The sequence below is a fragment of the Pelodiscus sinensis genome, chromosome 1 (assembly GCF_052426305.1).
Source record: "Pelodiscus sinensis isolate ZL-2025 chromosome 1, ASM5242630v1, whole genome shotgun sequence".
NCBI classification, from domain to species: domain Eukaryota; kingdom Metazoa; phylum Chordata; order Testudines; family Trionychidae; genus Pelodiscus; species Pelodiscus sinensis.
In genome coordinates, this window is record NC_143052.1 from 355,366,049 (window position 1) to 355,391,717 (window position 25,669).

General features: G+C 46.5%; 3 protein-coding genes across 3 annotated transcripts; all 3 read left to right on the top strand.

The window, feature by feature from the left end:
• Window positions 1-768: 768 nt before the first annotated feature.
• Window positions 769-1,767, top strand: LOC102448612 (olfactory receptor 52E4-like). Its single transcript, XM_006112567.4, has one exon. It carries the CDS (start codon window positions 769-771, stop codon window positions 1,765-1,767), a length of 999 nt encoding a protein of 332 aa, XP_006112629.3.
• An 8,804-nt stretch (window positions 1,768-10,571) lies between these two features.
• Window positions 10,572-11,555, top strand: LOC102448854 (olfactory receptor 52R1-like). Its single transcript, XM_089771802.1, has one exon. It carries the CDS (start codon window positions 10,572-10,574, stop codon window positions 11,553-11,555), a length of 984 nt encoding a protein of 327 aa, XP_089627928.1.
• Window positions 11,556-24,673: 13,118 nt separating this feature from the next.
• Window positions 24,674-25,669, top strand: LOC142827408 (olfactory receptor 52K2-like). Its single transcript, XM_075922944.2, has one exon. It carries the CDS (start codon window positions 24,674-24,676, stop codon window positions 25,667-25,669), a length of 996 nt encoding a protein of 331 aa, XP_075779059.1.

Here is a 25,669-nt window from a genome sequence, read left to right on the forward strand (position 1 = left end):
CTGACTCAGGTGCTCTCTTTGTCTCTTCCCAAAATGAACCAGTCCCTGACTTTTCAGTCTGTCCACACATGGTCACCCCTGCATCTCACAACTTTTCTCGGAACCTCTTTTCTATCACCTATGTCCTCCATAGAGACTGGGTGACCAAAACTGAGCTCTTGTCCACAGCAAGTTATTCTCTACCCCACTCCTTTGGCAACTGAACACTCTCTTTCTTTGGGCCACCGCTGTGAATGAGCAGATGTTTCCATGGAGTTGCTGTCATTGACACACAATGAGATGTGTTCCATCTGGGCTGATTTCCCCCGACACAGGTCTTGGCAAAGGTTTGGATTTTTTCCATGCTCAGATTTTGAGCAAGCGGTGGATGGGGGACACCCTACAGCACAGACCTTCTAGCTTGGGTTTCACTGCCATAAGAAATAATGAGGGATACCCAGTATCACACTCCTGTTTCCTTATAGACATTATTAAGATATCCAGCATCATGATGTTTACGAATTACACATGAAGGAAGAATGATAGAATAGGGCATTGGCATTGGCATTAGCCTTGGTAAGGGTAGTTATTCATAATTCATTTCTCTAAATGATGAAAATACCATTTATCACTGTGTAAAGCCCAATCTATCTGCTTCACCCATGACAGCAGCCTCCAGTAGTGCATGTTGTGTCTCATGTTAACATTATGTCTCCATCCAGGCATTTGTACTGTGACCATCACCCTGGAGCCTGGGAACATACAAGACATCAGACGAAAGTTCGATAAATGCAGGAGACATTGTTCTGTCTCAGAGTTGGACGCCTTCCCCCCTGCTCCATGTCAGATTCCAACGCAACCCACTTCACCAACCCCTCCACCTTCATCCTGCTGGGCGTTCCTGGCTGGGAGTCAGCCCATGTCTGGATCTCCATCCCCTTCTGCACTATGTACACCATTGCCGTCTTGGGGAACTTCACCATCCTGTTCGTTGTGAAGCGGGAGATGAGCCTCCATGGGCCCATGTACTATTTCCTCTGCATGCTGGCTGTCAGCGACCTGATCCTGTCCACCTCCATTGTGCCCAAAACACTGAGCATCTTCTGGTTCAATTCCCGGGAGATTGACTTCAATGCCTGCCTCAGCCAGATGTATTTCATTCACACCTTCTTGTCGATAGAATCTGGGATTCTTGGTGCAATGGCTTTGGATCGCTATGTGGCCATCTGTGATCCCCTGAGACATTCCACCATCCTGACAGACCCTATGGTGGCCAAGATTGGCCTGGCCGTGATCGGGCGGTGCACTGTGCTTGTACTGCCTACTCCCTTCCTAGCGAGGCAGTGGCCGTATTGCAGAACTAACATCATCACCCACACGCACTGCGAGCACATGGCCGTGGTGAAGCTGGCCTGTGCCGACACCCGCATCAGTAATTACTATGGCCTTTCTGTGGTATTCTTAGTTACTGGGGTGGATGCCATTATTATCACTGTGTCCTACACCCAGATCCTCAGGGCCATCTTCAGTCTTCCCACAAAGGAGACTCAGCTCAAGACGTTTGGGACGTGTGGCTCCCACCTCTGTGTCATATTAGTCTTTTACATCCCGGGTCTCTTCTCCTTCCTCACGCACAGGCTTGGCCACAATTTGGCCCTGCATTTCGAAGTTCTCATTGCCAATGTGTACCTCTTGGTGCCCCCCATGCTAAACCCCATCATCTATGGGGTGAGGACCAGACAGATCCGGGAAAGGCTGCTCACACTCTTTACTCAGAAAGGGGCCTAACATTTTCTACTTGTGCTACAGATCACACACTAAGTTCTCTTCAGATCTGGTTGGTGATGTCGGGCAAAGACCTCTTTCCTGAATCACTTACTAGACAGACATTAAGTCTTCTCCTGTCTGTACTGTGCTATTTCAGTGTGACAGACTAGAGAACTGATCTGAGTACAACTAGGGAAATACAACATAGATTGGGCTACTGTAAGTTGGGTGCCTACCTGGCTGAATAATTGTTCTCAGACAGTAGTTATCAGTGGTTCACAGTCATACCAACAGGATATAACGTGTGGGGTTTTGCAGCAACCAGTTTGGGGATAGGATCTGTTCAATATCTTCATCAATGATGTAGATAACGGCATAGAAAATGCTCTTATTAAGTTTGCAGATGATACCAAGTTGGGAGGGGTTGCAAGTGCTTTGGAGGATACGGTTATAATTTGAAATGATCTGGACAAACTGGAGAAACGGTCTGAGGTAAACACGATGAAGTTTAATGAGGACAAATGCAAAGTGCTCCACTTAGGAAGGAACGATCCACTTCACACACACGGAATAGGAAATGATTGTCTAAGAAGGAGTTCTGCAGAAAGAAATCTAGAGGTCATAGTGGACCACAAGTAAATGTGAGTCAACAGTGCAATAGTTTTTCACTCACACACACACACACACACACACACACACACACACACACACACACAGAGAGAGAGAGAGAGAGAGAGAAAATAATTATGGGCTACATTAACAGGAATGTTGTAAGACAGGAGAAATTATTCTTCTGCTCTGCTCCATGCTGATTATGTCTCATCTGGAGTATTGTGTCCAGTTCTGGGACCACATTTCAGGAAAGACGTGGACACATTGGAAAAAGTCCCAAGAAGAACAATGAAAATAAATAAATATTTAGAAAACATGACCTATGTGGAAAGATTTTTTTTAAAAGGGGGGTGTGTGTTTCGTTTGGAAAGGAGAAAGAGTGAGGGGGCACATGAGAACAGTTTTCAAGTACAGAAAAAACTGTTAAAGGAGGAAGAAGAAAATTTTTTTTGCTCTTGTCCTCTGCAAATAGGACAAGAAGCAATGGGCTTAAATTGCAGCAAGGGAGGTTTAGGTTGGACATTAGGAAAAACTTCCTACCTGTCAGGGTGGTTGAGCACTGGAATAAATTGCCCAGGGCAGTTTTGAAATCTCCATCCCTATGTATGACTGGGTTGCCTCTTGCTCACAGGTTAACTCTGTTTTATATTAGCAAAATCATGGTCATTGCTATCTAGGCCTCAGGCTTCATACCCGGCCTGTGATTCATGGGCCTATGTTTCAGGCCCTCATCTTACTGCAACAGGGCAATTAGGGTAGGGCAGAAGCATCACAAAGAAAAGAACCAGCCTAGCGAGGTAGACCGATTTTCCAATAGCCAGCGTTGATAACAGTGAAACTGGATATTTAGGGAGGCTGAGGAATGCCCATTATGGGAGGTTTAAGCACAGGATGGACAAACGCCCATAAGAGATGAGCCAGGTTTCCTCGGCCCTGCCTCAGCATGCGGATGGTGAGGCTGGCTGCCCCTTCCACCTCATATTTTAGATATTGCTTAGAAAAAGACCCATCTCTATATTATCATCAGAGGTGTCACCCATCCTCTGACCCTAGCATCTCATAGGAACATTGTCTCTCCATCCAGGCATTTCTACTGCGACCGTCACCCTAGACCCTAGGCACATACAGGACATTAGTGGCACATACAGTTCATGCAGGAGACATTTTTCTGCATCAGATGTGAACACCTTCTCCACTACTCCATGTCAGATTCTAACATCACCAACCCCTCCACCTTCATCCTGCTGGGCATCCCTGACCTGAAGGTGGATCATGTCTGGATCTCCATCCCCTTCTGCACCATGTATGTCATAGCCCTCTTGGGGATCTTCACCATCCTGTCAGTCGTGAACATAGAGCCAAATCTTCATGGGTCTATGAATTATTTCCTCTGCATGCTGGCTGCCACTGATCTCATCCTCTGTACATCGATCTGGCCAAGAATGCTAACCATCTTCTGGTTCCATTCGGGGGAGATTGAATTCCCTCACCCATCCCTTCTGCTTCCATTACTTTTCAGTGACGCTGTCTGGGATGTTTTTGGCCATGGCTTTGGATCACTATGTGTCCATCTGCCATCCTTTGGGACATTCCACTGACCTAAGTGAATGTCAGACATGCAACCAACCTTGGTGGCCAAGATTGGCCTGGTCATGGTGCTGTATAATTGCAAGCTTGTACTGCCCGATATCCTCCTTGGAAGGTGGTGGCCGCATTGCAGGTCCAGCATCGTCAGCCTTCGCACAGCCTGAGCCCCTAGGCAGGGCCTATTAACTATCAGCGGGGCCGTGCTGCCACGCTGCCTAGAGGGAACCTTGCCAGCCCTCTGCCTTTAGTGACACGTGCAAGTCAAAGCAGGCGTGCCCGCTGCAGCGTGTTAGTGACTTGGATTCAGCTGGACTCAGACCCCCGGATCTGTTGAGACAAGAGAATCCATTTAGCCTCATCCCCAGTGCACTGCACTGTAGAATTACCCCCATTAACTGGATGAGCAGGCGGAGAGTCCAGCCCGGGGCATCCAAGAGCCCTACCGCCAGGGCAGGGCTGGAAAGTCTGACTCAGCTTAGACCCTCAGATTCCAATTCCCCCTGGGCGAGCGTGGGAGGAAATGGACCAAGAGAGAAATCTCTGCCTTGCCCACAAGGCTCCCCTTCTTCCAGCACAGCCTGGGGGGTGCAGGGAGGAGAGGCCTCTGTCCCCTGGAGCCCCAGCTGCCCTCCATCCACAGGAGCATTTTCTTGGTGTTGCCTTTAGCGAGTCTCTTCCCCAAAGTAACCCCAGTGACTGTGATGTGTTGACAGGTTTCTGAGTGGGAGCAAACGTGAAATCTAGGAGTTCACACCTCGGGGCGTGTCTATACTATGGGATAAGGTTAAATTAAGATACGCAACTTCAGCTATGTTAATTGTGTAGCTGCAATCAAAGTAACTTAACTCAACTTTTGGCGCTGTCCACACTGCAGGAAGTCGAAGGGAGACCCTTTCCCTTCAACATTCCTTACTCCTTGTGGAAGCAGGACTTACCTGGCATTGACCAGAGCACCTGTCTCAGTTCAAATTAGTGTGTCTTCACTAGACCTCTAATTTGAATGCAGGAAAATCAATAGTGGCAACTTTGATCTTCTCTGTAGAGTGGATGTCTCCTCACAAGGAACGGGAGCTCAGAGACTTCAGCTGATTCTGAAACACCATGGCTACGTCTACATTGGCACCCCTTTCCGGAAAAGGGATGCTAATGAGACGAGTCGGAATTGCAAATCCACGGGGGATTTAAATATCCCCCGCGGCATTTGCATTTACAAGGCTGCTGCTTTTTTCCGGCTTGGGGATAAGCCAAAGAAAAGCGCCAGTCTAGACGCGATTCTCCGGAAAATAAGCTCTTTTCCGGAGGATTTCTTATTCCTACTTCAAAGAAATCACTTGAAAGGGGTGCCTATGTAGACGTAGCCCATGAGAATCTGCTCAAGCTTCTTCTTCCAGCCTTTTTTCGGCCTCCCTCTGAACAATCCTGCCAGAACAGGAGTCCCTCTTGGCATCGCAGAGAGACCGAGGATGTATCACAGGCTGCGTGTAGACTACAGGCTTTTGTCGACAGAAGTTTTGTTGACAGAATCTGTCGACAAAGCTTCTGTCGACAAAGAGCGTCTAGACTATATCCAGTTCTGTCGACAAAGCAAGCCACTTTGTTGACATGGCAATGTAGACACAAAAGTCAGTGTAGAAGCAATAACGCATTCTGTCGACAAAAGTCGTTATTCTTCATAGAATGAGGTTTACAGCCATCAACAAAACTGCTGAGTTCTGTTAAAGTTATGTCGACAGAACTCAGCGGCAGTGTAGACGCAGGTATAGTTTTGTCAACAAAAGTGAAGTTTAAATATCCCGTGAATCATTAACATAAGCATGGCTGCCACTTTTTTTTGAAATTGAGTTTTTTTGTTTTTTAAAAAACCAGCAGTCTAGAGATGGATCTGTCGAAAATAAAACCTTTTTCAAAAGATCCTGTAAACCTCATTTTTTGAGGAATACAGGATCTTTTGAAAAAGGGCTTATTTTCGACAGATCTGTATCTAGACTGCTGTCTTTTTTTTTAAAAAACTCCGTTTTGAAAAAAAGCGGTGGCATGTCTATGCTAATGAATCGTGGGATATTTAAATCGCTGCTTCATTAGCAATTTCGATATGTTTGATTTGCATCCCTCTGTCGACAGAGGGATGCAATCTAAACTTAGCCTCAGTCTCTAGGGTTATGTTTACACTACACTGCTGCTGTCAGTCTTCCAGGGTTTGAATTAGTGGGTCTAGTGAAGACAGCTAATTCAAAGTGAGAGGGGTGCTCCGGTCAATGCCGGTAGTCCTGCTTCCACGAGGAGTAAGGGAAATCAAAGGAAGAGAGTTTTCACTTTGATTCCTGCAGCCTGGACAGCGCCAAAAGCCAAGTTAAGGTACTGAGACTTCAGCTACGCAATTAATATAGCCGAAGTTGCGTATCTTAATTCAACTTCATCCAATAGTGTAGACATACTCATGGTGATCTTGGCCAGTTCATGTCGCCCTGTGTCTCAGTTCACCTATCTGTGTAATGGGGATATGTTCATTGTCGCTTTTCTTTGCTACGGTGTTATAAAGATCTTCCAGTGAAAGATGCTGCCCAATGTGATGAGACAAGGAGTCCTATGGCACCTTATAGACTAACAGATTTATCGGAGCATAAGCTTTCGTGGGCAAAGACCCACTTCGTCATCTGTTAGTCTATAAATTGCACAGGACTCCTCGTCTCTTTTGCAGATTCAGACTAACACGGCTACCTCTCTGATATGCGGTGAGAGTTACTTATGAGAATCACTGATCTTTGACCCATTGGCGACAACACATCTGGAGAAAGTGCTCGTGTCTCCCCTTTGTCATCTTCTTCCAGATCTTTCTGTCTACTGTCAACCCGTCCATCCAGGCCATTTACAGGGCATCAAACCCTATGGAAATCTCAGTTTTTCTTGCTAATCAGTTATAACTGTGACTCAGCCCAGATCCCAGGAGTTCCCCTCTCCCTGTGGGAAGGTCTCTTAATTGTTGTTTACTTCTGCAGCTGGATAAATAGCCCAGAAGAGCAGCCAGGACTGTCTCCAGCATGTTTACACAGAGGAGCCCATTTCTCCATTATAGGCTGAGTGAATCCGACCAGGTTTGCACGGAGCTATATTATAAACAGCTCACCAACCTGTGTCGGCTCTCAGCCTGGGGTGTGTCGGGAGCTGCTGTGGGGACAGAGATGTGGCGCACGGTGAACTAACGAGGATTCCCAGGGAAGACACTGATGTCTCCAGGATCACAGGTATCTGTTTCTTGCTTGACAAGGCCAGTGCAAGTTGGGCATGATGGGATAGAGAATAAGTCTGTGGCCCTTTCTGCTCTGCATAGTCATTAAATACCCAGGACTCTTGTCACAGTGATAACTTTGCTCCAGTATCACTGGCCAAAATGGCTCTCTTTTTCAAGGCACCTCCAGCTGGTAGCCTCTAGTCCCAAAGGATATGTCTAACTACATTCCCATGCTTCATTTTCATAATGGTGGCTGTGCGGTCTCTCGAAAAAGGGCTTTTCAAAAGTAAAACCACCATCTAGATGAAAAAAAAATCCCAAGGAGTACAGGATCTTTCAAAAAGGGGGGTTTTTTTTGGTCAAAATAACCCCATCTAGATGGCAGTTTTTCTTTCAAAAACCCCTTTTTTGAAAGGCCGCGCGGCCACCGTTATGCAAATGAAGCGTGGGAAATTCAAATCCCAGCTTCATGTGCAATTTTGATCTGTCTAATTTACATCCCTCTTTCAAAAGAGGGATGTAGTTGAGACGTACCCAAAGTGGCACAGTGGAACAGTGCATTGATCCTTCAGAAGGAAAGGCATTAGTAGATATGTGATACAAGCCATATTTTAAGACATGGCCCATGGTTTTCTTAGGCTCCACTGAGACAAAACTTCCTTTGAAGTAAAACCTGAGTCAATACCTCAGGAATCAGATGTGTGTTAATGCACAGACACTGTCACCTCCTCCCCTGCCTTTCAGGACTCTGGACGTTAATGAGGACAGACGGGGTGGGCAGGCTGTTCCCTGAATTTTATCTGCTGTCACGTGTACAGGTGGAAGGGCTCCTCACTGGAACCATTATCAGTGTTCCTCCAATGGGCAGGTATCTTTTTTTCCCTAGCTACATTTGAGAGGTCGGCTGAACTGCTGTGCCTGAAATTTTCCATAGAAAGAAATCCTGTCGAAAGCAGACCCCTAGCTCAGAAATTTCTTTCCAAACGTTGTGAGTTTGGCAAACAGAAAAGTGACTGGCAACAAGAACTTCTAAGGTATAGGACTCCATTACTGAAGGTGATATCAGCACCATCTACACTGGCCAAATCCATTGCTTATGTAGGCATTCGAACTTGCAAATGAAGTCCGGGATTTAAACATCTAATTCGAACTACCGTTAAACCTCCTTGCAGGAGGAATAAAGGTCATTTGAATTAGGAGCTTTAATTCGAACTAACTAGTCCATGCTGCGTGTAGCCGTGGGCAGGTAGTTCGAACTACGGGGCATTTAAAAATGGCAGCTCCTGGGAACATGCAAATGAAGTCCAGGATGTTTAAATCCCAGACTTCATTTGCAAGTTCGAATGCCTACATTAGCCACCCTAGTTCAAACTAGGGTGGCAGTGTAGACATACCCAGAGATACATGTGTTCATGTGTTGTCAGAGTGCATAAATATAAATGCCGGATCTAATTTCTTTATCGGTTGATTTATAGGGTTCAAGGGTGGAACTTTCGTTAGATCTGCCAGTCTGATTTCCAGTATAACATACATCATCAAATTTCACCCAGTCACCCCTACATTGAGTTCCATAACGTATGTTTGACTCAGACATGGTCTACAGTGGAATTTTTACAGCATAGACTCATAAAGCGACAGGGTGAGTAGGTTTCACAGGATCATAGAATCATAGAACCATAGAGCTGGAAGAGACCTCAGAAGGTCATCAAGTCCAGCCCCCTGCTCTAGGCAGGACCAATCCCAACTAAATCAACCCAGCCAGGGCTTTGTCAAGCCGAGTCTTAAACACCTCTAGGGATCAAAACTCCACTACTTCCCTAGGTAACCCAGTCCAGTGCTTCACCACCCTCCTAGGGAAATAGTTTTTCCTAATATCCAACCTGGACCTCTCCCACCACAACTTGAGACCATTGCTCCTTGTTCTGCCATCTGTCACTACTGAGAACAGCCTCTCTCCAGCCTCTTTGGAACCCCCCTTCAGGAAGTTGAAGGCTGCTACCAAATCCCCCCTCACTCTTCTCTTCTGCAGACTAAACAGACCCAACTCCCTCAGCCTCTCCTCATAAGTCATATGCTCCAGCCCTCTAATCATTTTGATTGCCCTCCGCTGGACCCTCTCCAATGTGTCCACATCCTTTTTGTAGTGGGGGACTCAGAACTGAACGCAATACTCCAGATGTGGCCTCACCAGAGTTTTTGCAAAGGTCATCTAATATTTTGTCTTGTATTTTAACGTCTCTTATGAATTCTGATATCTTTCAGTGTGCATTGATTGCTATCGATTTTCTCTTCATTCTGTTTGTTATATATTGCTTTCCACATGGACCTATCTTTGCTGCCTTCAATGTGCCATTAACTCGTGTTTTTAGCCAAAGTTGTGAACTTCCTGCTTTATGAAATCAAGGATTTTTAGAATAGTGATAAAAATGTAGCCGTGTTAGTCTGGTCTAGCTGAAACAAAAGACAGGACTATGCAGCACTTTAAAGACTAACAAGCTGGTTTATTAGGTGATGAGCTTTCGTGGTCCAATTTTCTTTTGTGGAAGAAAATTGGCACAACCGTATCACTTTGGTATACATGGTCATGCCAATTTTCTTCCACACATTGATCTGAGGAAGTGGATCTGGCCCACGAAAGCTCATCACCTCATAAACCATCTTGTTAGTCTTCAAGGATTTTTAGCAATCTAATAAACTCTTCTTAAAACACTCACAATTTTTCTTCGTATTTCTGGATCTAAACTCCCCCCCCCCCCCCCAATCAGTTTTTAATGATAGCTGGCTTCAGCATTTGGGGAATTAGCCGTTTCATAGTATTAAGTATCCACAGATGTTGCTGATTAGGAAGTGTGCTTTGTCCATTGGAATGGAATCAGTTATAATCTTTTACTTCATTCATACCCTAACCTATGCCCCTTCTTTGTCTCTTCTCTATACAAACCTCTCCCAGCGGTTTCAATCTCTCTGATTTGGAGCAACTGGGTGCATGAGGAATTCGTAACTGGCTTTCATTTCTTTAAGGAAGAATGAGAGAAAATCAATAGCTATATTTGTGTGTCCAACTGATGTGGATAAAGTTATTCCATATCATGATGTGTAGCAATTACTGACACATGGAACACCATGAAATATGGGATTGGCATTAGTAGGACCAGTTGTTCATAATACATTTCAGAGAATAGGAATAATGTCATTTTTCAGTGTGTGATAATCAACTCATCTGCTTCCCCAATGTGAAAAGCCTGTCATGTCTCATATTAACATTTTCTCTCCATACAGGCTTTTCTACTGCCACTGACGCTCTGGGTCCTGGGGGCATACAGGAAGTCAGGGAAACGTACCGTGAACTAAGGACACAATATTGTGCCTCAGGGTTGAACACTTTCTCGACTTCTCCATGTCAGATTACAACACAACCAAATACACCAACCCCTCCACCTTCATCCTGCTAGGCATTCCAGGCCTGGAAGGAAAGCATGTTTGGATCTCCATCCCCTTCTGTGCCTTGTACGCCATCGCCGTCTTCGGGAACTTCACCATCCTGTTCGTTGTTAAGGTAGAGCCGAGCCTCCATGAGCCCATGTACTATTTCCTCTGCATGCTGGCTGTCACCGACCTGGTCCTGTCCACCTCCATCGTGCCCAAAACTCTGAGCATCTTCTGGTTCAATTCCAGGGAGATCCATTTCAGTGCCTGCCTCATCCAGATGTTCTTCATTCACTGCTTCATAGCAATCGAGTCTGGGATCCTCATGGCTATGGCTGTGGATCGCTACGTGGCCATCTGCCATCCCCTGAGACATTCCACCATCCTAACAAACCACATGGTGGCCAAGCTTGGCCTGGCCGTGGCTCTGCGCAGCAGCACGCTCATTATGCCCAGTGTTCTTCTGGCAAGTCAGTGGTCATATTGTCAAACCAACATCATCCCCCACTCCTACTGCGAGCACCTGACCGTGGTGAAGCTGGCCTGCGCTGACATCGGCGTCAGTTCTTACTACGGCCTTTCTGTGTTATTCTTTGTGACGGGTCTGGATGTGTTTTGTATCGTTTTGTCCTATACCCAGATTTCCAGGGCCATCTTCAACCTCCCTACAAAGGGTACTAAGCGCAAGACTTTGGGGACCTGTGGCTCCCACCTTTGTGCCATTTTAGCCTTTTACATCCCATGTGTGTTCTCCTTACTCACGCACCGATTTGGCCACAATGTGCCTCAGCATTTCCATGTTCTTGTTTCTAATGTGTACCTCCTGGTGCCCCCCATGTTAAATCCTCTCATCTATGGGGCGAGGACCAAACAGATCCGGGACAGGCTGCTCCGTCTCCTGAGTAGCTGGACTTTTTTCCCTGAAGCACCTATTGGACAGTCAAAGGCTCATTAAACCCTTCCCTGACTTTACTTGATGTTTCTACATGACAGACTATGGAAGCGGTCGGTGTAGAATTCATTAAGTGACAGGTTTGCCACCAATCTAATTGTTCATAACTGGACTTCTAAGGCTATACCTCTTCCCCTCCTCTTCTCTACGTCTGCTCTTTACCTTTCCCTCGAGACCCCTCTATTGTTTGTTCCTGTCCTTCCACCATCACCTGTTGGATCATCTTCCCCTCCTTCTCTCCCTGTTGCAAGGCAGCCATGTTAGGTTTTGGATTTGGGGGGGATTTTAACCTTCATTTTAGTGGCTACTTAGGCACTTGACTATTCTAGTTTTTTTGGGAGATAAACTTAGCTGTCATGAGCACTGTACCTAATTCTTGTATAAAATGAAGAAAATGAAGGTAATAATAAATGCACTTATCTCTAATACCAACATGTTCTGGTATTTTGTGACTAGTAACAGAAAAGTACCAGGAAAAACTTAAAAATCAACAAATAGTCTGGTAGCACTTTAGAGACTAACAAAACGTGTAGATGGTATCATGAGCTTTTGTGGGCACAACCCACTTCTTCAGATGACCAGGAGCATTGGAAATGCAGAGCCAAGAATAAATAAGGGAAGGAGGAGGGGCGGGGGGGAGGGGAAGGGGAAAAAATGAAGGGGAGGAAGAAAAAAAAAACAGAGTGTAGATAAGCTTTAGAGGGATAGCCGAGTGATTCTGTAACAGGAAAAACTTGAAAAACAATGAACAGTCTAGTAGCATCTTAAAGACTGAATAGTTACAAGAGGCTAATAAGAACCATTAGTTAGCACTTGGAAAGGAAGATGACCAAAACCAGATTTTAAACAGACATCAAGAACCATTAGCACCTTCATTGTTTGGTTAATTGATAATGTGGGAGGCATCTGATATCCCGATTCAAACCATTGGCATAAGAATGAAGTTAAGCTCCATGCATGTAGAATAGTAATAGAGATGTAGTCTAGTCTAGTCTAGTCTAGTCTAGATGTAGCCATATAGTCTAGTCTAGGTGAAACAAAAAAACAGGACTAAGTAGCACTTTAAAGACTAACAAGATGGTTTATTATGTGATGAGCTTTCGTGGGCCAGACCCACTTCCTCAGATCAAATTGTGGAAGAAAATTGGCATGACCGTATATACCAAAGGATACAATAAAAAAAGTGAACACATATGAGAAGGACAAATCAAATTCAGAACAAAAGGGGGATGGGGGGGGAGGTAAATGTCTGTGAGCTAATGATATTAGAGGTGATAATTGGGGAAGCTATCTTTGTAATGGGTACGATAATTAGCGTCTTTGTTAAGACCTTGGCGTAAAGTGTCAAATTTAAGCATGAATTTAAGCATGAATGACAGTTCAGAGTGACAGTTCAGAGGATTAAAGTGGACTAAGTGGGTCAGACCAATGGTCCAGCCAGCTCAGTATCCTTCCTTCCAACAGTGGCCAATAGCAGGTACCTTTGTGCCATTTTATCCTTTTACATCCCATGTGCGTTGTCCTTACTCATGCACCGATTCGGTCACAGTGTGGCCCTGCATTTCCATGTTCTCTTTGCCAATATCTACCTCTTGGTGCCTCCTATCCTGAATTCCATCGTCTACGGGGTGAGGACCAGGCAGATCTGGGACAGGCTGCTCCGTCTCTTGACTCAAAAAGGGATCTAACATTTTGTCCGGGTGCTCAAGCTCTCAGACTAAGCTTCATTCAGAGCTGGCTGGTGACATGGTGCTGGGCTGTCTTCCCTGAGTCACCTACTAGCCAGTCAAAGAGATGACATTATATTTTTTCCTGACCTTACTCTCCTATTTCAGCATGACAGACTGGGGCAGTGGTGTGTGTCCAACTCATGAAGTGAGACGTTTGCCACCAATCTTATCGCTCAGAACAGTACCCATGGAGCAACCCCTCCTGCCCCTCAACTTCTGCCAACATGCTGACTCTTCTCTGCCACTTCCCCTCAAGATCGTGCCTTAATTCCTTCTCCTGTCTTCCTTCTGTCACTCACTGGATCATCTCCACCTCCCCCACATCATCCTGCAAGGGACCCACTTTAAGTTTTGGCTTTGGGGGGGAGACTGTAACCCTCATTCTAATGACTACTTAGGCCCTTGAAAGCTCTTGATTTTTGGCAGATAAACACTCTGGCTACATCTAACGGAAAAAAGTTTTCCGTTAAAAGCATTTTTGGAACAGAGCATCTAGATTGGCACGGGTGCTTTTCCGTAAAAGCACTTTTTGCGGAAAAGCGTCTGTGCCAATCTAGACGCGCTTTTCTGCAAAAAAGCCCCGATCGCCATTTTTGCGATCGGGGCTTTTTTGCACAAAACAAATCTGAGCTGTCTACACTGGACTTTTGTCAACAAAACGATACCTGTGTCTACACTACCGCCGAGTTTTGTCGACATAACATCGACAGAACTTGGCAGTTTTGTCGATGGCTGTAAATCTCACTCTACAAGGAGTAACGCCCTTTGTCGACAGAGTTCTGCCTACAGAAGACGTTATTGCATCTACACTGTCCTTTGCATCTATGCTGTCATGTCGACAAAGCAGCTTGCTTTGTCAACAGAACTGGATGCACTCTAGATGCTCTTTGTCGACAGAAGCTTTGTCGACAGTATCTGTTGACAAAGCCTCTGTAGACAAAAGCCTGTAGTCTAGATGTACCCTTTATCTTTTTCAAACCCAATATATCATTTTTTCGAGATGGACACACCATACCTGCACACAGTTTTCCATATGTTATCCTGCCATGGATTTATACAAGAGGCACTTTGATATTTGCATCTGAGGGTATGTCTTCACTGCAGAGGTTTTCCGGAATACCAGGAGTATCCCGGAAAAAACCCACCACATCTAGAGAACGTGTCTGCTCTTCGGCTTTTTTTTGCGGAAGAGTAGACGCACTTTTTTGGGGAGCCCTGTATTCCTTGTTTCATGAGGAATAGTCTCTTCCAAAAAAAGGAGGCTATTCCACCATTTGGCCCCGTCTACACGGGACAAATGTCGGAAAAGCCTCTTCCGAAAAACCAATCAGAAAAAGCAACACAAGTTGCGGAGTGCAATTAATGAAGCTTTTCCCAATAAAATAGTGTAGTCTAGACATAGCCCTATTGTCTACCCTATACCTATCTGTTTCCCAACACTCGGTTGGCTTTATTAACTGCCATTACACACAGACCAGATGTTTTCTTAGAACTAGTCACCATGACTCTCAGGTCTCCTACTTGCGCTGTAACACCTAATAGACAGCCCAACATTTGGCATTTGTAGTTGGGGCTGTCCGTTGCCAGGTACATGACCATGCATTTTTCGACAGTACATTTCACCTGCCAAGTCCCCCAGTTTTGTGAGATCCCTTTGTAACTATTCCCGCCATTTCTTTCCTAACCTTCAACTGCAGCACCTGGCAGGGCTCTCAAGATCCCATGTGCAATTTAGGGGGAAGCCTTCGGCCTCGCTTTATGAACAGGTTCCCTGCCCCCCAGGTGCAAGTGGGGAGCAGCACAGAACTCATCCCACATCAACCGTCAGCAGTTCCGAGTTTCGTCTGGGTCTCAACCGCTCACTAGGAGTAGATCTTCAGGTACAAAGCTCAGGAGGCCTATGCCCCCCCCCCACTCCCCTCAGTGTTGCCCTGCCCAGCTGGGGTCCCTCGACTCCGGCGTTTGGACAGGAGCTGCTGCAGCCTGACATGGAACCACCAGGGGGAGAGGTTAATAACACGACACCTCCCCCAGGCCGCAGTACCTGGGCGCTGCCAGATCCTCTTTGCAACCAGACTTTCTGTTTACAAGGTGGGTACCTGGCACCCCGCAGTGGCACAAGGACACAGAGGCCAACCAATGGCCTGGTTGGGTAAAACCCCAGAGGGGTGGAAACCCTGTTAAGTCACATGTCATTTTCTAACCCCCGAGGGGTGGTTTTTTACCCCATGGAGAGCAGCAGGACATGGGCCCTGGGGCCTAAGGTGCAAACCCAGCAGCATGCACATGGCAAACACTGGGTGAGCTGGCTGTGTCACACGGTGTCACCCCACACACCCTTGGTGCTGGATGTCCCACTGGGCCTGAGCCTGCCCTCAGTACAAAGATCAGGGGTGAGGAAGGGGGGATTGTGGGTATTTGATTCCCCTTGTTATGTGGCATGTGGTTTTTCCTGTCCTGTAGTGAACCCATGTGTGTGCCTCAGTTTCCCTGGGCATTGCACTAATACCAAGGCAGGGAGGGGGATTTCAATGTGACAGACTTCCCCACGGGCACAATGGCTTAGGCTTCCATATCCTGAGCCCAGGCCGGGAGTGACCGGGGACCCCTTTTCCCCAAGAAGCAGGACTGAGGCCAGTAGGAGGGGCTGGCTGAAAGGCTTGGACCAGGGAGCAGAGTGTGTGTGTGAGTCTCGGCTGGCTTGAGGTGCAGGGAGCGTGGTCATGGCCTTTTACTCCAGGCCCTCTCTCCCAAGACGGGTGGTGCCAGTTGCTTCTGGCTGCTGTGCTGACAAAACTGTGCTACGCTGTGTCCCTGTCGCCTAGAAAACCTTCTGTTCTCCCTGCTGGCTGGCAGTCTCCTCAGGCTGCGGATGGGGCCTGGTGGCTCCCCGCCCCTCGGGGACATCAGGCAGCTCTGGACAAGGCTCGTTACCAAGGTGACATCTCTTCCCCCCACTCTCCCCAGAGCCCTTCCGGGTGGGCTCCTGCAGCAAGTTGGCTCCCTTGAGTGGGGGTGCTTCTAGGGCCTAGCCCCCAGGACTCCCTCCATCCGTCAGGTGGTGCTGTCTGCTTCAGGCCTCCTCAGCGTGCTCAGCAGCCCGTTGGCAGGCTGTGCCCCTGCCTTGGGTCTCCTCGGCCTCCCCCACAGGTTGTCAGTGTCCCCATCGGTCCCCCGTTTCCTTGCCAAATGTGGGTCGCACCTTTAGAATACTCAAATAAGCAGATGGGAACGGCCGTCCTGGGCCAAAGCAAAGGGCACAGCGCATGGGATCCTGAACTCAGCAGGGCTTTGGGAGGCTTCCTCATTACAAATAATCACCGAAAATAACAATAAGAATCCAGCCAAACCGGGCCTGGACCCTTCCCCCTTACAGGACAAGTGAAGGTCAAACCACACTTGCCAGCTACATCCATGGTGGTCACATGGTGTTAGCTACATCCATGTCCCCATTGTGGACATGACCTGTCGACGCACGGAGCAAGTGTGGCTAAAACCAGTTTGAATGGCTAAGTAGCAGTGGTGCAGAAAAGGACATTACAGGGGATGAGAAGCTGGATACAAGTCAACAGGATGGCCTTGTAGCCAAGAAGGCGAATGGCATATTAGTTTGCATTAGGAGGAGCGTTGCCAGCAGATCCAGAGAAGTGATTATTCCCCTTTATTCGGCACTGGTGAGGCCACATCCAGAGTATTGTGTCCTGTTCTGGGCCCCCCACTATAGAAAGGATGTGGACGCATTGGAGAGAGTACAGTGGAGGGCAACCAAAATGATGAGGGGGTTGGAGCACATGGCCTATGAGGAAAGGCTGAGGGGTTTGGGTTTGCTTAGTCTGCAGAAGAGAAGCGTGAGGGGGGATTTGAGAGCAGCCTGCAACTTCCTGAAGGGGAGTTCCAAAGAGGATGGAGAGAGGCTGTTCTCAGTAGTGGCAGGTGGCAGAACAAGGAGCAATGGGCTCAGGTTGCAGTGGGGGGAGGTATAGGTTGGATAATAGGAAAAACTATTTCACTAGGAGGGTGAGGAAGCACTGGACTGGGTTACCTAGGGATGAGGTTTACCGGGGCTGCCGACAAAGGGCTTTGATGTCGGCAGGGGAGCGTCCAGACTAGCGCGTTGAGCCGGCAAACAGCTGATCAGCTGTTTGTTGGCTCAGCGCGGCAGCCATGTAAATTTAAATAAAGCCGCGATCATTTAAATCACGGCTTCATTTGCCTTTGCGAAAACAACAAATCTATAGTTTAGATGTACCCCAAGTGTGAACATCCTCTGGAGATTTCCGTTTTGTCAACTTTTGGGGGTTGACTTGAGTTTAATCAACAAAACTTGGCTGAGTGAACATCTCAGTCCCCTTTCTCTGGACCTGTCTGTCTGCTATTTACTCATCTATCCCGGGCATTTGCAGGGTTTCAAATCCTTCAGAGATTCCCACATTATCCAAAGGTTTTTCTTCCTAATTAGTTGTCATTGTGAAATACACAAATGCACAGAACAGCCAATTCCTCCCTGACTCAGCCCAGAGCCCAGGAGTTCTCCTCGCCCTTTGGGAAGGGCCCTTAATTGCTGTTTACTCCTACAGTGGCATAAAAATCCCAGAAGCCCAGACAAGTTGATCTCCAGCCTGTTTACATGGACATGCCACTTCTCCATTGCAGACTGAGCGAACACCTCCAGGACTGCACAGAGCAGTGTTATAAACTGTGCCCACTGCTGTCAGATCTTGCTGTGGGATTTTTCAGCAGATGCCAGAGCCAGAGGGATGTGGCACATGGTGGCCTAAGAGAGATTCCCCGGGAAGACACTTTTGTCTCCAAATTCCCAAGGAAGCAGTTCTCGCTCAAGAAAGCCTATGCCAGGTGAGTGTGACGGGATGGGAAACAAGTCTGTGGTTCTTTCCACACTGCATAGCCATAAATCGTCTCAGGGCGCTTACCACAGGTGAATCCATTGTGACTGTCCAACATTTTTCAATGTAGCCCCCAGCTCTTGGCTCTAGTCCCAAAGTGGCTGCCTCTCGGTGGCACAGAGAACCCTTCAGGACAGAAGGTGTCAGTAGATGTATCATACAAGGCTGAATTCTGAGGCCATTGCCCATAATTTGCTCAGGCTGCCCTGAGACAAAATTTTGCTTGGAATAAAAACTAAGTTAGGACCTCCGGAGCCATTGGTGTACAGAGTCTGTCCTCTCCGCCTCTTGCATGTCAAGTCTCTGGATGTTACTGGGGACAGGTGTGTGTGTGGGGGGGGGGGGAGCTCTTATCTGAATTATACCTGCTATCAGGTCTGCAGGTGGACCTGCTATCAGGTCTGCAGGTGAAAGTATTAGTCAACGTGGGCAAAACACATCACCTTTCCTAGCTTCATTTGAACTGTTGTGCCTGAGTCTTAAAAACAAACAAATTTATGGTAGAAGCAGACTTCCAGCTTAGACATTGCAGTCCAGATTCTTCTAAGTGACACTTGATATACAGTACTGCCAGTATTGTGTGGGCTACGCCAGTAGCTCTGATAACAATGGCCAGTCCATTTGTGAATAACATACAGCAAAGCCATTTGCTACAATAAATGATGAAAGGTCTAGAGAACATCAGCTAGGAGGGAAGGCTGAAAGAATTGGACTTGTTTAGTTTGGAAAGGAGAAGACTGAGAGGGGACGTGATAGCGGTTTTCAAATGCCTAAAAGGGAGTTATAAGGCGGAGGGAGAAAAATTGTTCTCCTTGGCCTCCGAGGACAGGACAAGAAGCAATGGGCTTAAATTGCAACAAAGGAGGTTTAGGTTGGACATTAGGAAAAACTTCTTGCTAGTCAGGGTGGTTAAACACTAGAATAAATTGCCTAGGGAGTTTGTGAAATCTCTATCATTGAAGATATGTAAAACTAGGTAGGACAGTGATAGAAATGTAGCCGTGTTAGTCTGGGGTAGCTGAAGCAAAATGCAGGACAATGTAGCACTTTAAAGACTAACAAGATGGTTTATTAGGTGATGAGCTTTCGTGGGCCAGACCCACTTCCTCAGATCAAATAGTGGAAGAAAATAGTCACAACCATATATACCAAAGGATACAATTAAAAAAAATGAACACATATGAAAAGGACAAATCACATTTCAGAACAGGAGGGGGATGCAGGGGGGGGGGGGAGGAAGGAAGGTAAGTGTCTGTGAATTGATGATATTAGAGGTGGGGAGAGTGGGATGTCTGTGAGCTAACGGTATTAGAGGTGATAATTGGGGAAGCTATCTTGGTAATGGGTAAGATAGTTTGAGTGTTTGTTCATTCCTTTTTGGAGAGTGTCGAATTTTACCATGAATGACAGTTCAGAGGATTCCCTTTCAAGTGCAGATATAAAAGGTCTTTGTAGCAGAATGCAGGTGGTTAAGTCATTGAGAGAGTGTCCTTTCTGGTTAAAATGGCAAGAAACTGTTTTTTCTTTGTGATCTTGTCTGATATCTGTTTTGTGGGCATTAATCCTTTGGCGAAGTGTCTGAGACGTTTGTCCAATGTACATAGCAGACAGACACTTTCGGCACATGATAGCATAGATTATATTTCTGGATGCGCGGGAATATGTGCTCTTGATCTTATAACTCACTTGGTTAGGTCCAAGAATGGTATCAGCAGAGTGAATATGTGGACAAAGCTGGCAACAGGGTTTGTTGCAAGGGAAGGTACCAGGGTTGGTATTAGTGTGGCATGACCTGTGGTTGTTGGTAAGAATCATCTTGAGATATCAGACAAGATCACAAAGAAAAAACAGTTTCTTGCCATTTTAACCAGAAAGGACACTGTCTCAATGACTTAACCACCTGCATTCTGCTACAAAGACCTTTTACATCTGAAGCAAAATGCAGGACAATGTAGCACTTTAAAGACTAACAAGAGGGTTTATTAGATGATGAGCTTTCGTGGGCCAGACCCACTTCCTCAGATCAAATAGTGGAAGAAAATAGTCACAACCATATATACCAAAGGATACAATTTAAAACAATTTGTCCTTTTCATATGTGCTCATTTTTTAAAATTGTATCCTTTGGTATATATGGTTGTGACTATTTTCTTCCACTATTTGATCTGAGGAAGTGGGTCTGGCCCACGAAAGCTCATCATCTAATAAACCATCTTGTTAGTCTTTAAAGTGCTACATTGTCCTGCATTTTGCTTCAGCTACCCCAGACTAACACGGCTACATTTCTATCACTTTTACATCTGCACTTGAAAGGGAATCCTCTGAACTGTCATTCATGTTAAAATTCGACACTCTCCAAAAAGGAATGAACAAACACTCAAACTATCTTACCCATTACCAAGATAGCTTCCCCAATTATCACCTCTAATACCATTAACTCACAGACATCCCACTCTCCCCACCTCTAATATCATCAATTCACAGACACCTTCCTTCCTTCCCCCCCCCCCGCATCCCCCCTCCTGTTCTGAAATGTGATTTGTCCTTTTCATATGTGTTCATTTTTTTAATTGTATCCTTTGGTATATATGGTTGTGACTATTTTCTTCCACTATTTGATCTGAGGAAGTGGGTCTGGCCCACGAAAGCTCATCATCTAATAAACCATCTAGGTAGGACAGACATCTTTCATGGATAGATGGTGCTTGGTCCTCCCATGAGGGCAGGGGACTGGACTTGATGACCTCTCGTGGTCCCTTCCAGTTCTAGTGTTCTAGGATTCTATAATGTCTTTGGAAGAAGTTCAAGAGGTGACATAGCTATTATATGTAAATAATTTTTGTTCATCAGCGATACATGGCGAGACTCTCAATGTAAGGAAACGTTCCCTTCTTCTTGTGTTGTGAGACAGCGTAAATATAAATGCCAGACTAGAGTCTTTATCAATAGTTTTCTAGGCTCCGGGGGCAGAATGTTCCATTCAGTGTTCCAGTCTAACGTCCTGGATAACACAGGTCATTACATTCCACCCCGTTACCCCCGCACTGAGTAAGACCTGCCAGTGAGCGTGTCTTTGTTCTTCCACCAACCCAGTGACCCCCTCTCTGGGAGATGGATAACCCATGCTGGCAAGAGAACCCCTGACCTCGGTGTAAGCAATGTCTGCACTGAGGTCCAACGGCAGATCAGCTGTAGCCTTTGAAGGGTAGTCAAGACCTCAAGCTGATCTTCTACCTGCCGTCTGATCTGGAGACATGGGGAGTTGGAGAATCCAGCACTTCCCTTCATGGTTTGTAGCAACAGCTCATCCCCCTCTGTGCTAAAGATGTGGTCCTGGCTTTTAACTGGAATTTGTCTGGTTTCTGCTTCTAGACACTGGGTCGTGCCCTGCCTTTCTTTGCTCCATTAAAAAGCCCGTCCTCACCTACAGTTTTCTACCCCGGCACATCTCCCTTGATTATGTCTTTGATTGTCGAAATGAATCACTTTCAGTCCCTCTGCTGGGCACTTTGTCCATTCTCAGGTTATTTGTGTGGCTGCATTTTGGAACCATTTCCATTTTCAACTTCCTTCTCAAAACATGGAGCTCAAAATTGCATGCATGCGGGTTCCCCAATGCCCCTAAGCTAGGCGGAGAGGTAGATACACTGGTGGGCAGGGTTAGGGCCCAGAGTGTCCTAGACAAATTGGAGGATTGAGCCAAAAGAAATCTGATGAGGTTCAACAAGGAGAAGAGCAGAGTCCTGCACTTGGGACGGAAGAATCCCAAGCATAGTTACAGGCTGGGGACTGACTGGCTAAGTGGTAGTTTTGCAGAAAAGGACCTGGGGTTACAGTGGATGAGAAGCTGGACATGAGTCAACAGGGCACCCCTATAGCCAAGAAGGCTAATGGCATACATGGGTGCATTAGGAGGAGCAGTGCCAGCAGATCTAGAGAAGTGATTAGTCCTCTTCTTTTGGCACTGGTGAGGCCACATCTGGGCTACGTCTAGACTGGCATGATCTTCCGCAAATGCTTTTAACGGAAAAGCTTTTCCGTTAAAAGCATTTGCAGAAAAGAGCGTCTAGATTCTCACGGATGCTTTTGCGCAAAAGTGCGCAAAAGCATCTGTGGCCAATCTAGACGCGCTTTTACGCAAAAAAGCCCCAATTGCCATTTTCGCGATCGGGCTTTTTTGCGGAAAACAAATCTGAGCTGTCTACACTGGCCCTTTTGTGCAAAAGCATTTGCGCAAAAGGCCTTTTGCCCAAACGGGAGCAGCATAGTATTTCCACAAGAAGCACTGATTTCGTACATGAGATCATCAGTGTTCTTACGGAAATTCAAGTGGCCAGTGTAGACAGCTGGCAAGTTTTTCCACAACAGCAGCTACTTCTGCAGAAAAACTTGCCAGTCTGGACACAGCCCTGGAGTATTGTGTCCAGTTCTGGGCACCCCACTATGGAAAGGATGTGGATGCATAGGAGAGGGTCCAGCGGAGGGCAACCAAAATGATGAGGGGGCTGGAGCACATGACCTATGAGAAAAGGCTGAGAGATTTGGGCTTCTTTAGTCGGCAGAAGAGACATGTCAGACCAGTCTGATAGCTTTTTTTGATAGGATAACGAGTCTTGTGGATAAGGGAGTAGTGGTGGACGTGGTATACCTAGACTTTAGTAAGGCATGTGACATGGTCTCGCATGATATTCTTATCAATAAATTAGGCAAATACAACTAAGATAGGGCTACTATAAGGTGGGTACATAACTGGTTGGATAACCATTCCCAGAGAGTAGTTATTAACGGTTCACAATCCTGCTGGAAAGGAGTAACAAGTGGCGTTCCACAGGGGTCTGTTTTGGGACCAGTTCTGTTCAATAACTTCATCTATAATTTAGATATCGATATACAGAGTACACTTATTAAGTTTGCAGATGATACCAAGCTGGGAGAGGTTGCAAGTGCTTTGGACAATAGGATCGTAATTCAAAATTATCTGGAAAATTGGAGAAATAGTCTGAGGTAAACAGGATGAAGTTTAATAAGGACAAATGCAAGGTGCTCTACTTGGGAAGGAACAATCAATTTCACACATACAGAATGGGAAGCTAATGTGTAGGAAGGTGCATGGCAGAAATGGAGCTAGGGGTTATAGTGGACCACAAGTTAAATATAAATCAACAGTGTGATGCTGTTGCAAAAAAAGGAAACATAACTCTAAGATGCATTAACAGGTGTGTTGTGAACAAGACACGAGAGGTCATTCTTCCGCTGGTTAGGCATCAGTTGGAGTATTGTGTCCAGTTCTGGGCACCACTTTCTAAGAAAGATGTGGAGAAATTGGAGAAGGTTCAGAGAAGAGCAACAAGAACGATTAAAGGTCTAGAGAACATGAGCTATGAAGGAAGACTGAAAGAATTGGGCTTGTTTTGTTTGGAAAAGAGAATATGAGAGGGGACATATTAGCGGTTTTCAGGTTTCTAAAAGGGTGTCATAAGAAGGCGGGAGAAAACTTGTTCATCTTGGCCTCTGAGGATAGAACAAGAAGCAATGGGCTTAATATGCAGCAAGGGAGGTTTAGGTTGGACATTAGGAAAAACTTCCTACCTGTCAGGGTGGTCAAACACTGGAATAAATTGCCCAGGGAGGCTGCGGGATCCCCATATTTGGAGATATTTAAGAGTAGGTTAGATAACTGTCTATGAGGGATGGTCTAGACAGTACTGGGTCTAGACCATGAGGGCAGGGGACTGGACTCGATGACCTCTCATGGTCTCTTCCAGTCCTAGTATTCTATGATTCCATGTTGATGTTCATATTTCTGGGCTTCCGCTGTCCGTGCTGCTTAACATCTTGCTGGACTGCCTACACCTTGGAAAGTATTGGGTCACCCATGAGGTATGAATACCTCAAAATGCAGAACACAGCTATCTCTTGTACACATCTTACATTTCTGCAACATTGTCAACTTTCCTTTCTTCCTTGAAGAATTGCCCTGAACCTAGATGAGGGGTGCTCTAGTTGGTTTTCCCTGGCACTTGTCTTGGCAAAGATTTGGGGTGGTTTACAGTCTCAGTGTTGGGAAAATGGCTGCATGATGCACGCTGTTCTGCATAGACTCTCTAGCCTGGCTTTCCCTGCATTAAGGAACAATGAGGAGCAATAACTAATATTCACACTTGTGTTTCCTGCGGGGGCACATAAGGGTTTTCCATGCCATGCTGGGTAGGAATTACTGGCACATGGAGCGCCATCAGATATGGAAGTGCCATTAGTGGGGTCCGTTGTTCATAACTCAGTATCAGAATAATGAACTTGTCATTTTTCAGAGTGTGAAAAGCGACCAATCTGCTTCACCCATTCAAAAAATGAAAAAAAAAAATACCACGCTCACTTAGTGCCTGTCGTGTCTCATATTAACATTCTCTCTCCATCCAGGCTTTTCTCCTGCAACCATCCCTCTGGAACCTGAGCACCTACAGAGACTGAGGGGAACATGTGATACATGCACGAGACACCGTTCTGCCTCAGATTTGGAAACCTCCTCTTCTCCATGTCAAATTTCAATTCAACCGACTTCACCAACCCCTCCAACTTCATCCTGGTGGGCATCCCTGGCCTGGAGGCCTCCCATGTCTGGATCTCCATCCCCTTCTGTGCCATGTACACCATAGCCCTCTTGGGGAACGTCGCCATCCTCTTCATTGTGAAGAGGGAGCCGAGCCTCCATGAGCCCATGTACTATTTCCTCTGCATGCTGGCTGTCACCGACCTGGTCCTGACCACCTCCATCCTGCCCAAAGCTCTGAGCATCTTCTGGTTCAATTCCAGGGAGATCGATTTCAGTGCCTGCCTCACCCAGATGTTCTTCATTCACAGCTTTTCAGTGACAGAATCTGGGATGTTTGTGGCCATGGCTTTGGATCGCTACGTGGCCATCTGCCATCCCCTGAGACATTCCACCATCCTGACAAACCCCGTGGTGGGCAAGACAGGTCTGGCTGTGGCCCTGCGCAGCAGCGTGTTCACACTTCCCAATCTTTTAATGACCAGGCAGTGGCCATATTGCAGAACCAACCTCATCCCCCACACCTACTGTGAGCACATGGCCGTGGCGAAGCTGGCCTGCGCCGACATCCGCATGAGTTCTTACTACGGCCTCTTTTTGTTATTCTTTGTGACCGGTCTGGATTTGATTTTTATCTCCATTTCCTACATCCAGATCCTCAGGGCCATCGTCAGCCTCCCCACCAAGGACGCCCGGCTCAAAACTTTTGGCACCTGTGGCTCCCATCTTTGCTCCATCTTAGCATTTTATGTCCCAGCTCTGTTCTCCTTAATCATGCACCGAGTTGGCCACAGTGTGGCCCTGCATTTCCACGTTCTCCTTTCCAATGTGTACCTCCTGGTGCCCCCTATGGTTAATCCCATCATCTATGGGGTGAGGACCAGACAGATACGGGACAGGCTTCTCCATCTCTTGCCTCACAAAAGAACATAA